Source organism: Lagopus muta, chromosome Z (assembly GCF_023343835.1).
Source record: "Lagopus muta isolate bLagMut1 chromosome Z, bLagMut1 primary, whole genome shotgun sequence".
NCBI classification, from domain to species: Eukaryota; Metazoa; Chordata; class Aves; order Galliformes; family Phasianidae; genus Lagopus; species Lagopus muta.
The window spans coordinates 35,480,743-35,497,709 of record NC_064472.1 but is presented as its reverse complement, the minus strand read 5'-3'; the positions used below and the strand labels follow the sequence as shown (position 1 = coordinate 35,497,709).

The 16,967-nt window shown below is 37.4% G+C and overlaps 1 protein-coding gene across 5 annotated transcripts in view; it reads left to right on the top strand.

Moving 5' to 3' along the window:
* The window catches only part of TRPM3 (transient receptor potential cation channel subfamily M member 3), a 403,209-nt gene that overhangs the window by 300,086 nt on the left and 86,156 nt on the right, over positions 1-16,967 (top strand). For all 5 annotated transcript variants that reach the window (XM_048931275.1, XM_048931276.1, XM_048931274.1 and 2 more), the window contains exons 7-8: positions 5,333-5,507; positions 16,607-16,730. In XM_048931275.1, the coding sequence (XP_048787232.1) occupies positions 5,333-5,507; positions 16,607-16,730 (299 nt within the window). The remainder of the gene's footprint in view (positions 1-5,332; positions 5,508-16,606; positions 16,731-16,967) is intronic.

Here is a 16,967-nt window from a genome sequence, read left to right as displayed (position 1 = left end):
AGAAGTAGATCTTTGTATAATGTAGGTGATCTTTCTTATATTGATGTTTTAGCCCAAATTGTTTCATATACTTTTAGAGGCATTTTAGGCCTTTCAGACGGCCTGAAAGCTGAAAACTGTAGCCTGAAAAAAAAAAAACCCACAAACCTGTAACCATGCTTTAAGACTAATCTAAAAGGAAGGATGTGAATTATTTCAGGATGTTCTCTGTTATCACTGAAGCTTTTTGAGGCAATTAGGGCCATACACAGTGCCACAGAGAAGTCTAAAGGTGAGAAAGGCATATTTGTTTATATGGGCAAGCTTTTAAAAGACTTTAAAATCCAATACCATTTTAAATCTGTTTAAACAGTATTTACCCCGTGGTTAGACACGCTATTAACAAGTGAAAGAAAAACAGTGTCTGTTGACTCAGTGTTTCTGTAAGGCAAATATTAGTTCAGAAATTTAAAATTACTTCCCTCAAACTCCTAAGCTCATGCCGAGTAGACTCCTGCTCATTAAAATTCCAGAGCATATTTAATTGCTTATCTACTCTGTGTAAGTACCTCTCACTGTGATGTCCAAGCACTGTGCGAATACTTGGTCCAACATGCTTCTGAGAACCACGAGTTTCATGTGGAGTGTTTCTTTCATCTTTGTTGATGCAACACAGTGTTGCATACTCTGCTGGCCTCATGAAGTAGGGGCAAGATGCTAACCTTCCAAGATTGATTTCTTTGTAGAACTGAGTACTTTGTTTAATTTTCTTTATGTAAGTTCCCAGAAAAGAGGTTCCAACTTGAGTTTCAAGGTTACAAAAGCCTAAAACAGTGCAAAAAATAAGAGATCTTATTTTTCTGTTTCAGATATAAATTATTAAGGGTTATTAGTTGATTTTCAGTAAAAAAATCATACTTCCTCTGACATATTTAGGCTTAATTTAAGATCAGATTTTAAAAAAATTAGTTCAAAAATGTCAAGAAGTCCCTGAATACATGGATATTTTTGTTGAGCTTCACAGTACTTGATGAGTCTTCCATTCAGAATTAAACTGAATTTCCACTAATGTCACTGAAAAACATTCCTTGCATTAAAAAGTCTGGAACTGAAACCTCATCTGTCACATAAGTAGTCTGTTTGTTGGAAACACATCATCTATTTGATGTTGTTGAGGATTTGTTATGCTGGCACTAGTTTTAGGATTAGAGACCCATGGTTGCTGGGTTAATTTTTTATTTATGTTCCTAGTTAGAATTGCATGTGTAAATAGGTATTTTCATGAACTTTTAATGGATTTTTCTTTTCAAGTAGTAAGTATTCATCCACATGACAATCAAATGCAGTTTTGTCTGAAACAAGTTATATCTGAAACAGCTGTAGAAAGAGAACCAAAATCAGATAAATAGTTCAGTGCTCAACAGATTATGCGAGTATCAGGACACCTGTCTATAACAGAGTTGTAGTGCATGTGCTCAGAGTGCATTTTGTTAGGATCAGACACATTTCTGGATCCAAGTTTTAACTCAAATATAAGTTGATTACCATTTTAAACCCTTATATTTTTGAAGTTTCCCATTCTGCTCATCATATCCTGTAGTCCTGTGTGAATGTGTATAAGAGATACCGTGTCTGTAAGGTGAGGGATGATTACTTCCAGTACATCAAAGGAAAATATATTCCTACTTACTTTGCTGTGCTGACTATTTGCCTTCATGTTTGCTGTTACATTTGACTAATAATTAGGCCAGCTCTTCACCACAATCTGGGCCTATAAATTCTAGATCAGGTTGCAGACAAGGGTGAGATTGGGTCATGCCTCAGAATAACACAAACAGTTGCAGACTAGCAAAAGCAGCATTTTACCAAGGGGGAGACATCAATGCAGGATGAAAGAACAACCCTGAAATTCAGGCAGTTTTTTACTCCAGAGGTATGAATGTCATGAGGTTCCTCTTGTCATATGTACAAAGGAAACTGTTGTCCAGAATAACAGGAGTTAAAAGAGTAAAGATCAGAGAGAATTTCTTCTTAATATTACTGAGAGATTCATTTATTTTAATAAAGGAATATATTCTATTTGCTGGAACAACCTAAAGATTTATCTATAAAGTGGAAGAAGAAGGGAGGAAAATCTAGAAAAAAATAAAGACCCTTATTAAATAAAACTGTGTATTATAGGACAGTTTTAAAATTGTCAGGTTTTGCACACAAATTATTCAGTCTCACATAAATGAGCATAAAGGCTTCATTTTCAGATATATATGGTCATTGCAAGCTATCTGTGCAATATGGTTTATATGCATGCCTCTGAGTGCACTGTACAGCTGCAAGCATTTGGAGGCATGTTATCATATGCATGTCTGTTGACTTAAATTTTTAAATTCTTGGATTTTTTTTTTTTATGGCTTGGCAGATGATTAAAAAAGGAGCATTGTGTTTACCCTATTCAAAAGCATTTGAAAGAATTTTGCAGATAGAAATACAGCCATTGCCCACAAATGGTAGACCTCTTTCAGGACATAAGCAAGTTAGAAATCAAATTTCTGTCTTGATGTCTGTCTAGAGCCTCAAGCTTTTTTGCACAGATCTCTGCACTACTTATAAGTAGTGCATAACCTTCTATGTATCACAGTTATTCTTATAAGCACACTTGCATACATGAGTAGTAAATGCATTTTGTAGTAAATGAGGCATTTTATTAATTTGTTGGTCTAGATAGCAGTGGATAACTCATGTTTAGCTCTACATAGAAAGGACTAGTAATAATTTATAAGACTGCTATAGATTATTTATAAATATACTCACGTTATAAAATATTAATAGTTTTCCAAGAAATGGGAAAATAATGTCAGCCTTGTGCAAAACAGACTTTTAAAAATCTCTTTTCACACTACACAGTCATTATGCAGAGTATTTTCTTGCTTCCAATTCCAAATTCATTCATTTCTTCCAGTCGATTGTTTTAACTTACAAATTCATGCAGCACTGCTGTGTCAAGAGAAAAATAGGATTATTTTTCTGAATAATAACATTAGTGCTTAGATATTGCCAGTGGTGCACATCAGAATGAATGTTCTGATATGTAGATACCTGCATGGAATCACAATTGCCAGAAAGCATCTCAGTGACTCTGTTGCTGGTCATAAAAGCAATAACACACTAATGAGCCTTCAGGTTGATTGTATAAATCTTTTGCATGATATTGCAGTTTAATTTACAATATTACTCCAACCATATACATAATAACTGACTCTGTGAAACACCAATTTACTCTGCAAAAATCTATACTTGCAATTCACTAAATAAAAGTTATTGTTTTAGAAATTAAAATAGGAATGAGCCTCCAAGAACCGATCTTAACTCCCAGATCTTCTTTATTATTTCTTCTTCTTGGATGAATCAGTGTATGAAATGGAAATAAAAATGCTGTTCTCTCTGTTTTCTATTTGTTAGGTCGTAAGAGACTGCCTTTCTTTTTGTATTTATAGCAGGCAGAATAGGAATTCAAAGTATGACAAGGAGATCTTATTAAATGACAAATAGTAATATGCAACTTTGCGAGAGGTGCTTTGCATCTGCTCTTGAATACAGGTTGGATTTTTCCTTTGAAAGTTTGAGAAAAATATTCTTGCTGGCTCTTGAACTATTTTCAATAACATAAAATAAAAAAAATGTGACTATGCTTGAGTAGACAGACCTTTGATTTTCATCAATTTTTTCTGTCTTGAAACAAATGTAGTTAATCCAGTGATAAACCTTGTAGTTTTTATACAATATTCAGCATTCTCAAGTCTGAATGTACCTACTGCTAGGCAACAAAGTTCTTTCTCCTTCCAAAAGAAAGGCAAATGATTTGCTACAACCAAAATTCATGCAAAAAATGCCACAAAAAAGAAAAGCAAACTGAGCACACTCAATAGCAATCCTCCATGTAACCACAATTTTATAGATATTTAAAAGATTATGAGTTTTTCTCTACAAAGCTGAATGGTATCTTGTTTACTCTTTCTCTGAAGCAGAAAAGCATCTAGATCTTTGAAAATGATTTGCCTTTTTATTTGTTTGGAAAACAACACCTGTGGTCAATGCTTTGCTATTAGCTATAATGCATTGTCCTTTCCTAAGGAAAATAATCTGGAATTTTAGAATAAACAGTGTTTCACTGGAGAATATTACTGCTGTGATCTTTCACAGACTGCTGGAACTATGGAATCACAGAATCACAGACTAGTTGAGATTGGAAGGGACCTCTGGATCATTAGACCCAACCTCCTGCTTAAGCAGGGGCACTTAAAGCAGGTTGTCTAGCACCATATAGTTACATACTTGCCTACCTAACTATTGGCAGGTTGAAGGACTCTATTTTTCAAGTAAACATCAAAATACAGTGGAGAATGCATATAGTTATACTCAGGAAAAGTTAGTCTAAAAGAAAAGATAGTCTTTGTATTCACAAGAAAAGCTAGTAGAAAACTCAGCTAGTTCTACTGCCTGAGTCCTTTGAGATGTCCCTGTTTTGCCAGGAAGTGGCAAACATAAGAGTTTGTTAGTCACCTAAACATCAGCCTGGTGTCAAATTGTCTTTCTCTAAATCCTGAAGACTTTCATGGCAAATTCTCTCTTGCAACTTTTTCAGAAGAGGCTCACCTAATTATAATACAAGTTTTGAAAATAAGTACGTTTCTCCTCTAGTTAAGCACTAGCTCAACTCTCAGTAGCACTGTCCAGCATGTGATCTGCAGCTCAGAGAACGTGCTTCACAAGTAGGAGAGATTTCAAAGACTGTATGACCAGCTAGGATTAGAAAACAAGCATTCCACTGGCTTGCAACAAGTATTTTCAGCTTGTCTAAGTGAGGGTTACATGGCTATCCAGCTGCAACCTTCAAATGCATCCAGGAAGGAAATACCACGGTAGAGGTGTTTTCAAAACTACTACAGAAAGAACCAATGATTGGAAACCAGTATCATGCAAAATCTAGATTACAAGTGAGCTGCTGTGTTATCATTCAAGCATATTAGGAAGAATTGTGGTAACTTCTCTGTGCTTTCAAACCAAGATTTGATTCTGTAAAATATGTGTGGTCTATTTCAACCATGAATATGGCATTTGAAAGATAATTCTATGCAATGCAACAGACCAGATGAGTACAGTAATCCCTACTGACCTTAAAAGCTATGATTTTCTGAATGGCATTTTCTCAAATGTGACACTATACAGTCACTATCCAGTAATTTCAGCTTGATTTTTTTTTTCTTGTCTTCCGTTGTTTTGTTTGCTTTGCTGGCTTTGCTTTTTTGTTTTGTTTTGTTGTTTTTGTTTCTTTCTTTCTTTCTTTCTCTTACTCCAGGAATTGGTCAAGGAGTTCCAGTGGTGGCCCTCATTGTGGAAGGAGGTCCCAATGTTATCTCTATCGTTCTGGAGTACCTGCGAGACACTCCTCCTGTTCCTGTTGTGATATGTGATGGAAGTGGTCGGGCATCTGACATACTTGCCTTTGGTCACAAATACTCTGAAGAAGGAGGGTAAGTTATTCGCTAGTTCAGATAGCTATGTGCCATGAGATATACCATGTGGACAAGTGCAACATATTATCTTGAAGTTGCAGGTCAAAAGACTCACGGAAAGTGCATATTTTCATTTTTTTCAAAGTTCTGTAACAGTGTACTACAGTCCTCATGTTTCATTCAGTCCTATACAAATCAGCGTGTAAATACCAAATGTTCATATAATCTAGTTTGTGTTTGCGCTGCCCTTTGGGCATAATTCTACACATCTGCTTGTACTCACACAACTGCTTGTAAACTGCATTCACACTGTCCCACTTTTCATTGCAGACTCAAAGTGCAGCAAGGATAGTATTTAACACTTATTATAGACAATTTGAGTGTGTTTTTGCTGAATGAAGCTTAAAGTATGTTTCATACTTTCTAACGTGCATGTTATGCCTGAACTTTGTTTTGTTTTGTTTTGTTTTGTTTTGTTTGTCGTTTTTTTTTTTTTTCTCCCGTGCCCCATAAATACATCTGCAGTCACAGTGGTTGAGGCTGAAAGTGACCTCTAGAAGTCATCTGGTCCAATCCCCTGATCATGCAGTTGTCCATGACCATGTCCAGACAGCTCTGGAACATCTCTGAAGATGAAGGTTCCACTATTCTCTGGGTAACACGGGTAACATGTGTCAGTACTCCATCACCCTCAAAATATTCCCAGATATTCAGTGGAAGCCTTCTATGTCTCAGTTTGTTCCCACTGCATCTTGTACAGTCATAGAGTGCCACTGAAAAAAGTCTGGTTCATCTTCTCTGAACCTTCTCTTTGTAGTCCAGATCACCTTGAGCCTTTACTTCTCTAGGCTTAACAGTCCCAACTCTCAAAGCTTATGCTCAGAGTAGAGATGCTCCAGTCCCCTCATCAGTTTCTTGTCTCTTCACTGGACACTGAAGTATGCCTGTGTCTCTCTTGTTCTAGACATCTGTGATCTAGACCCACCACTCCAGGATTAGTCTCACTAGTTCCGAGTAGTAGGAACCCTTTTACTTTGACCTGCTGGCAGGAGTCCTCCTAATGCAGCCCAGAACAATGCTCATGTTGTCTGCAAAGACACATTTCTGGCTCATGGTCAGTTTGGTGACCACCAGGACCCCCAGAACCTTTTCTGCTAGGCTCCTTTTCAGCTGGGAGGCCTCCAGCATGTACAGGTACCTGGGGCTGTTTCTCCCGAGCTGCAGTACTTTGAACTTCTTGCTGCATGAAAACTTCTGCCCTGGCAGGGGCAGCTGCTTTCAGGACCTGATGGGGAAACCGAGTTCGTCTCTACCATCACAGAATCACAGAATCACAGAATTGTAGGGGTTGGAAGGGACCTCCAGAGATCATCGAGTCCAACCCCATACCATACTGGAGACTGTTCTGGCACAGATTCACCTGGGCAGTCTTCTTTACAACCTACTGGACACAGTGCTGTGTCTACTGGCAGTATTCTGGGAGCTATGTTCTTGCCCTAGGCCCCATATAGACCCCTCCTAGGCACTGGCCAAACAGGTGCTTGACACTCCATATACAGTAGCAGGGGGTGGCTGAAACAAAATTTTCAGACACCGTGGGTCAGCAGTAGCCCATTTTAGTGGTTGTAATCTACAACTGCCTTAGCCCCACACCCTTGTGGACTCCCTTAATGCGTCTTTACTTGGAGCAACAGATATCCTCAGAAGGCTTCTCTGATGAACCTGACCTTGTCCCCAGAAGTTTCCAAAGCAGAAACCAGAGATTACTGCTCACAGTAAGAAAAAGGAAACAAGAGAAAATTTAATAATTTTAGGACAAAACATAAAAGTGGCACCAAGTCCCCCTGAGATTCTAATTCCTAGAAACTATTTCATGCTACTTCTCTAATTAGCTGCATTAATCTGATCAAGATTCAGTGAGAAGGGGATCTTTTTTTTTGTGAGTGTTAGATATGTATTAGTAAAGATATGTATTCACACCCACAATAGTTATGTGAATAATGAAACATAAATACATAAACATTAAGATCTAGACCAAACAATATTGCATTGCTTGAAAACTAATGTGATTATGAACTTCTTCAACCTAAAGCTCCCAATGAAAGTGAAATATTTTCCACTAATATTAAAAAGTTTTGTAATCAGGTTCATGCATTGAAAGCAGATTAGTTTTCATCTGAATCTGTGAGAAGTTTTCTCTGTTTTCCATGCTCTTTCTACTAATATATTTAATGTAACCTTACTCAAATACCTGTTATCTCCTTGCGTGATGTGAACCTATGCAGTTTCTGTATACCATGTCTGTGTTCTGATGTCATAATGAAAAAATAATACAGCTATAACAGAATGAATGCAATTTATTTCATCATCACAAACTCTGACCTGTAAGAAAAACAAGTGAAACAAATATTGGCTGCTAGAAGTAGAGCAAGCAAACCATTTATTACCTGAGATACTCAAGTCCTGCTTCATTAAAAATATTATTCTCACTCGCCATAGGTCCTGTTTCTGCTGTGGTTCTGTTTCAGGTGATTCCTGCAATAGAGCCTTTTTGTTTCTGTTCACTCTGCTCTTAATATAGTGCACAAGCTAGAAAATCTCTAAAGCAATTTCTGTGTGCTTGCCCCACTTCTGAAAACATCACTCTTGAGTGCAATTATATTCTCAAGAATACCAAAAGCAAAACACCAATAATATGTATATTCATAAAAATTTTCTACCCAAATAAATTGCAGTTCGTGTGCAAATTGAGTATGTCTCTCCACTCACTCCTCTCTGCTTATATTAACCTAGATTTGAAAAGTGATTAGAAGTGTGAGGAGAATATGGAATAATTGGGACATTCACTGACTGTAGCTACTAGCTTTTTCTTTCAGATAGAATCTAAGTAGGTTACACAGAACTGTGTCTAATACACACTAAATGAATGCAGCACATCCAATTTGTGTCCAGAATTTAATTCTGCAGTCCTCTTTGCAATCAGAAGTCTATTTTAATTCTGGCTGCTGGCTCCAAATCAGTCTTCTTCAAGACCCAGCATATCTTCTCACTGCTGTGCACTAGATATCTGATCTAAAGCATTCAAAACCCACATCATTCATGGTAGCAGCAGACTCAGCCCTTGGGTGCTGATATTATCACAGTTTTTTTCACTACCTTAAAATTTTATTCACTGCAGACAAGAAATGGAATCATTCTCTGCATATACAGTATGTATGCATGTATATGTGTACTAAGCATGTCTGTACATTTGTAAGTTTATTTGCAAACTTGTTTCAAGGCATCACAGAACTGCATCTGGAGGTGAAGAAGGGTAAAATATAGCTCTTTGCTTGAGTTTCCATCAGTGCAACACCAATCCACCCTTTCAGAAAGATCCCTAAGTGTTGGGCAATTGCTCATCTGTCCAGAGGGCCCTTTCTATTGGATCACACAGAGTTCTGGTGTGCCTGCTTTCCCTCTTCATTGTTTATCCTTTCTAACTAATTTTACTTAGCAGAAGCAGAAACAATTTTTGATATGACTAGTGGCACAATATCCCTTTGTCAATGTCTGCACATCTTTGAGCAGACAAGAGAGAGAAAGCTGGGTCTACATTGTTTTTAAGACTGATAATAGGCTTTCCTTCTGAAGAGCTGGAAATGTCACAAGCCTAAGGCTGACACTGGATGCCTATTGTAGCTACAAGCAAGACTTCTTTGGGTTTCAGTGGAATGAGGCTGCCAGAACAGCACAGATTGCTGTGCCTGCCTTGACTTGCAGGAGGTGCTCCTGTGACTTCATGATGTGCTAAGAACAATGATGCACACCTTAAAATAAATGTTTCTCACATCTCTCAGAAAAAGTCCATCAAAATTTCAAGGGGAAGCCAAGGCAGATAGAAAGTTTCCACTGAACTGAGATTTGAGCATTATGGATACCAGTCATACAGTACTAGTGCAAAATGTTTTTTAAGTTTACTTTGAGTGTAATACCAACATTTGCATGTTACCTTGGTCTGAAAAGCATTGAACACAGTGTTTAAGAGCTGTATTTTTTCAGATCATTTTATCATTACAAGCAAATAAACCTAGTGAGTTCCCAGTACGTTTTACATCTTAACTACAAACAAATTATATGCAGTAGAAAATCTAAAGGAAGGCTCAATTGCAGGCTTCCCTTTGATATGACTTGGAAGTTTTTTTTGGCTACTTCTTGGTGTTTTCACTAATTTAAAGGTCAAGTTCTACAGCCCCTGAAAAACTCAATTTCTCAAATTTTCGAACACTGAAAATATGTTGAAGTTCTCTGAAGGTCAGGAAAATAGAAATAGTTCATGAGCACCAAAATTTGCCTCCCTACAAAGCCCCCACACTATATAAGAGAGTGTCCCAGTAGTTAATGACTATCCTTCACATAAAGCCAAAATATTTTTGAGTGCACAATGAAGCATGCCTTCTCATTTTACTTTTTTTTTTTTCAAAAACTGGAAGTAAAACAATGGCAGTGTAATTATTTATAGAATCACTCAGTAGTAGTAGTAGTTTTTAATCTTCAAGGATTTTTTAAATTAAATGCTGAATTTAAAAGGAGAAAAATGAAACACTAGGTTAAAACTGTATCACTTCTTAGGCAAATATTTCCTTACAGAATGGGAATTACTTGCAGTATTCAAATGTAGTCTCCCAGCTGAGTTTACAGCATATTAACTACTCATCAGCTCTACTCTTGCAAGTATAAAATCCTAAAGGAATTCAGTTCAATGCCACAAAAATGTACTTCTTGCCAAATGTTCATAGGGAAACAGATAAAAGATTCTTTCTATTTTAAATGAGCAGCCTCACAAGAGAATCATTAAATCTTGTGTTTGGATTGATCTGTCTCACTGTGGCATAGCTTTTTGGCTTCATAACTGAAATATGTGACATAAATATCTTTCTTTCTAATAGAGAGTAGAGAAAATGTTGGGATGCTTTAAGCATAAAGGATCATAATGGAAGTACAGTGTGACTCTTCTGTGTCCCTCATGATGTTTACTGTTGCATCTGAGTTACTTTGTAAAAAAATTTTCATACTGCACACTTTCGTATCATTAATGTTCTCTTGTATTAAAGCTCCTTACAGATCAAAACTGGATAGAAGCAGGTCATTTCTCTGCTGAAACACAACCATCTCTCAGATTAAAGGCCAATCATTCAATAAACACAGTCAGTGAAAAATGGTGTAGAAGAACCACCACAAATGGAGAGCTGCAAGTAACACTGATTCCTTCTGAAAACACCCAGATATTGTCCCCATTTGAATAGAATGAAGGAATAATTACATGTATCTTCTGTCTCTTCCCATTACAATGCTATACAAAATATGTGGATTTAGAAGGTATAAGAAATTTAATCTGTCCGATGGAGTCCATGCACTACTGCATCTTATTTTCAGTTCCAGTAAAAAAAAAAAAACACAGCAGAAGCTCTGGTCATGTTTCTAACATATGGTGTGATTGTTTACAGTGCTAACCATAATTAAAACAGAAAATCCCTTCAGCTTTCCATAGAGGACAGCAGGGAGCAGTTTTCACATCACACTGATATTTTATGGATATATTTTCCTTATCATGAACAAAAGAATAATTAAAAAAAAACAAGTGAAAAAGCTAGAAACAGATGGTGTGCAGGTGATTGAAAAGGAAGTGTATCAATTAGAGGATTTCAAAGCATTGTGATTACAGAAAGTTTAAAAATCTATAATGAACTTATATTTGAAATTGGTGATAGGAATTATGCTAGTATGTTGTACAACTCCAGTACTAAAAAGCTCTGGAGTGAGAAGACTGAATAATTTAGGGAGCTGGCTATGGACCAGATCTTTCAAATCTCCTCCAGCATTCACTACAAAATCACGTTCCATGAGGCTGAAAGATTGCGATGTTATTGAGGACAGTGTTTATTATCTCCTCGTATGTTAGGCATGGCTTCAAAAAAATTTCTTTATGAGGTGTGAGAATGCCAAAATGCTGTCATCTCTCTCTACTGGATCAGCCAAAAGAAGGAAGTTCTGTTTAATATTACAGCATATCTTGAACAGAACTAGAATGTCACTTCATTTACTTTGTCATTTTAACAGTTTTAATTGTAGTCTCTTTTGATCCAAGACATTTTTCTCCTTTTTTTTTTCCTATGATAAGATCATAAAGATCAGGTTTGATAATCCATTGCATCAGAACTAATATCATTAGGTATTCACAGAATCACAGAATTGTAGGGGTTGGAAGGGACCTCCAGAGATCATCGAGTCCAACCCCCCTGCAAAAGCAGGTTCCCTACAGCAGGTCACCAAGTATGCATCCAGGCAGGTCTTGAACATCTCCAGAGAAGGAGACTCCACAACCTCCCTGGGCAGCCTGTTCCAGTGGAAAATTCCTTAGGAAAAGTTTTAAAAAGATCACTATCACTCATAGCCACCCTTATGAGCAGATTCTTTTTCTAAAATTAAATGTAGGTAGATACGCTTCTTCCTTAGATGCCAGGTTTCTAAAAGTATATTCCATCAAAACGTAAGTTATGTAAGCAATCCTGCTTCTCTGGAAGAAACACACGAGTGCTTGTTTCCTGAAAATGATCTTAGGTACTTAAGGAATGAAAGAACAGGCTTTACCTATGTGGGGAGTGTAGTAAGAGAACAAGTCAAATTGTCTGTAAGGTGTTTTGAGAAGATGAGAACAGCTTACCTGCGGTATTATGTGGAATTCCAGGAGTTACACCACCAAAATGCTTCTAGCAGGACATTATCGATTTGTTGCAATATATAGTTTCTATACTGAAGCCTACCAGATAGATTATAAAAATGTTATCTTGTTCTGACGCTACCTGTATTTCAATCTGAAGCACAGTTTTGTTAAGGTGAGAGTGTGCTAATGTTGCAGGAAGCCATAATTGTAGAGTTTCAGTCTGGTAGACTGGGGAATGTTAGGCATCAAGGTCTCATAATCTATGACAGAGGCTACTAAATACTGTTTCCCAAGTCAGTGTTTGAGAATCTTCTGTATTCTAGATTAGACTCCTTGTCACAAGCTATCTCTTTTCCCCTGAGCATATTCTTAGAAATGTGTGATTTCCAGAAGTGTTTAATAATACTGTATGTGTAGCAAACAGAAATTTCTTTACACTGCGGCTAAATCAGCACATCACTGTATGTCTCAGTTATTTTGCTCACAGTGTTCTGTGAAATTATCTCTTTTACATGCATTGGATTTGGTGTCCATATCCCAACTACATATATTTTATTAGGCTGATGCAGAATCAAAGAATCGTAGAATCACAGAGTCACGGAATCACAATAGGGTTTGAAGGGGACCTCTGGAGATCACCTTTGCCAACCCTCCCTGCAAAAACAGGTTCCCTACAGCAGGTCACACAGGAAAATGACCAGGTGTGTTTCAAAATCACAGAATCACAGAATTCTAGGGGTTGGAAGAGACCTGTAGAGATCATCGAGACCAACCCCCCTGCCAAAGCAGGTTCCCTACAGCAGGTCGCACAGGTAGGCATCCAGGTGAGACTTGAATATCTCCAGAGAAGGAGACTCCACAACCCCCCTGGGCAGCCTGCTCCAGTACTCTGTCACCCTTGCAATAAACAAGTTCTTTCTCATGTTCAAATGCAACTTTCTGTGCTCCTGTTTGCGCCCGTTGACGCTTGTCCTGTCGCTGGGCACCACTGAACAAAGCCTGGCCCCATCCTCTTGACTCCTGCCCTTTAGAAGTTTATAAGCATTGATAAGATTCACTCACAGGCTTTTCTTCTCCAGGCTGAATGGTCACAGGTCTTTCAATCTTTCCTCATAAGGCAGATGTTCCAGGCCCCAATCATCTTCATAGCCCTCTACTCAACAGTGTATAGTGGATTTCTGTCTTTCCTGAACTAAGAAGCCCAAAATTGAACACAGTACTGACCACGAATGTGATCTCCACAGGGCAAAGGGGGAGGATCACCTCCCTCAATCTGCTGGTCATCCCTAGTGATGCACTGTATGATGCACTGTAAGATACCACTGGCCTTCTGGGCTATAAGGGCGCACTGCTGACTCATGGCCAACATGTTGTCTACCAGGACCCCCTAAATGCTTCTCTGCTCAGCTACTTTCCAGCAGGTCACTTCAACACCTAACAAGTACATATGTATGCAGTTCTTACTCTTGAGGTATAGAACTCTGCACTTACTGATACTGAACCCAGTAATATTTCTTTCCACCAAACCCTCCAGCCTAGCCAGCTCAAAAAAAAAAACACAGAAAGAGGAAGTAAAACAAGGCAACTGGGATATTTTATTTGAGACCTTAAGGAATGAAAGAAATATAGACTCGGTATGATCGGTTTCAGTTTACACAAAGCTCAGATTAGCTACATGCGCTTTTTTCAGAATACTTACTTCAAGATCTTTGTCTAGAACTTGCTCTAGAACTGAGGACCACTGACGTTGGGAAGCCTAGAATGACATCAGCAAGTTTCTGAACAGTGATACTGTGAAAGATGTGTTCCACTGAAGTTAGGAGCCATTTTTAATATCTTTTTTTAAACTCAAACAATAAACTTTAATCATAGCTGTCACATGAAGTTTGCCTTATGTGCCATCTAAACTTACACTGTGGTGGTATCTGCGAGCTTTAACTCAGGAAAGAAAAATAGTGGCTGCTTAGGAAATTAAGTCCTGAGTATTTAATTAATCTTTCATGCAATGCTTATGAAAGTAAATTTGTCTTGCTTTAGATTGAGAGAAAGCTAATTTCTGAAACAGAACTTCAAGTTTGGATTCTACACATTTTTTAAAAGAAAAATAAATTTCCAAGAGAAAATGATGTGAGTTTCATCCTAGCATCTTTGGAAATGCTTTGTAAAATTCTTTCCTGCCTCAAGACTCTGATTTCATATATTTCCAAGTGTGTGGTTTTTCATACACTTCACATCATTTCTTTTCAGTCCCTTCACTTCATATTTTCAGGTAATTTGTTCCTCTGATTACTCTTTTTGTTTCTTCTTTAGTTCAATGGTAGGATAATCAAACAATACTGAACCATTTCTACATTTAATGATAGCTCCTATCTGCACCATTTTGTTAAGATCAGCAATCTCCACTAAAATGAGTTTCGGTTGCCCTTTTTAAAAAAAGCCCTTAAAAAAACAGAAGAACTTCAGAATTTTCATACATGTAACCTACTAATCTGCAACTCTAAATACATTAGATTGAGGAGACCTAACTTAAGGAATGATCTTCAGAGTGTCAGCCTTTCCAAGTTGATTCACTTTAACATGAAGAGAATCTACATCTCTGCCTGTGCTCTGACATCTTGTTTTGTGTTCCTATATGCTTGTAACATCCCATATGGCATACTGAAGATCAGGTTATTTTCCTTATGACCCCACATATAAAATTTCCTGCTACCAGCTCTCACTGCTATCCGCCAAGACTGTTGTTGTATCTACTTAAATTATCATATGTTCCCTTTTTTGTAAAGGAAGTAGGTCACACTGCAGGGGGAAGGAATGCTCACACAGAGCTGTAAATGCATTATTACTGTCTCTCCACTATCCCAGGGAGTAATGCATCTGTGGCCATACTGCTCCTCAATGAAAAGTGGAAGTATTTGTATAGACTCTTCTTCATTCAAGAGGAGTCTGTAATAGAGCAAGAGACAGTGGGAAGAGCCAGGTGTAGAGAGAACAGTAATCCACAACTTGGTCTAAAAACCCTTATTAATTCATTTTAATTTATACAGATTAACATATATCTTTCCTGCTTCTCTGTGGAGTGGAAATCCTCCTCAGCAGATACACAGTGTCAAATTCAAAGTGAAGAACATAGGCACCATCTGCCAGGGTCCCTGTATTCTCTTGTGCAACAATACACTTCTTCCCCCTTCCCACTTCCTTTCCCATTTCAGTTCCTGTTCATTGTCTCACATTTTCAGTAGACAGAAAAAGATAGATTAAATTGTATTTCAAATTCAACTGTATAAAATATTTCCTGCATTCTCATTATCACTACTTTGCTCCAGAAAGGTACAAGTGACCCATACTAACAGCATGAATTAAAGAAGAGTTTGGTTGTTCTCCCAAAGCAGTTGCTACAAGTCAATACTTCTGCATACTGTGATACGTCTAGTAGTTCTTTTCAGCTGCTGCAGAACTAAATCTTTGTTTAACTTCTATCAAAAAATACGAGGCATGAAGATTTCCTGGTTTTCTTTCCACCAGATGATCAACATGGACTTATCCTCTACAACTCTACTAATTAGAAACAATAAATTTTCAAAACTGTTTTTAGTTGAGAAAACTGCCATAGTGTAGGAACTTTCATATATGAAAGGATAATGTTCTAATTAGACCCCACTAATTTGTAAGAGAGTAAGTACTATAATGTTTCACCAAGAGTCAGTGGTGCTGAGGAATAGACTTTCCAATATCAAGGGTAGTGGTTCAAGTTCTAATATTCCAGATGATATTGTTTCTTTCTGCTGTTGGGCCTTTATTTTTGCAAGCAAGAACTTTAGCACTGAGAAGGAACCTAGAAGTGGTTGTTCTTTAAAATTCTGGAAGATCAGAATACACAAAAACAAAATGACTTCTATGAGTGGATTCAGGAGTGGAGTAGCTTTTTGTGTGTTTTTTAGCTAGTCCTGTGTAGCATCAAAAACGTTGACAACAGTAATGCTCCCAGTTTCACAGAATGAACTGAGTTTATTCCTGCTAATTCACTGATGGGAAGAGGTCTACAGTTTGCCAAGAGGTGCTAGTCTCCCTCAAATCTAGACTGTCAATGTGTTTTTCTTGTTTTTGTTAGGAAATCCTACAGAGCTGATCACTTGAATGACCTGTCCTTCATTGTGTGGGAACTGAAAGAAAAACTTTGGAGATGAGATACCCCTACAAGGCCTATGTGTTTTTCTTTAGGAAGGTGTTTTTCAATTTGACTATGACACTTTCAGCAATTCCTATCTTTCAAACCCAAACAACGAAAACAACTTGTGATGCTTATCTACCTTATCTAACTTATCTAACTCCTATTTGTTTCACCCTTAACTGAAGTTAAAAGGTTTCCTGATATATTTGATTCAGTTGCCTTTTTCTTTTTTTTTTTTAATTTCAGACTTATTAATGAATCTTTGCGGGACCAGTTGCTAGTTACCATCCAGAAGACTTTCACATACACTCGAACCCAGGCACAGCACCTCTTCATTATCCTCATGGAGTGCATGAAGAAGAAGGAGCTGGTACGTTTACACATTACAAAGGGACAAAGATAGAGTTCAATGCATTGGTTTGACTGAGCTTTTCAGATGCCTGTTGAAGAATTTCTTCAATCTGTTGATGCCTAAAGGATATTATTCTATATTACGCTGATTTTTGTTTGCTTTAATCTGCTTCCTGGTTGAAGTGATAAATTCAAATCTTCTCACTTTGTAAATTCCCTTACATTTACTTTGACAGGGCAAAATATGGCATATGAC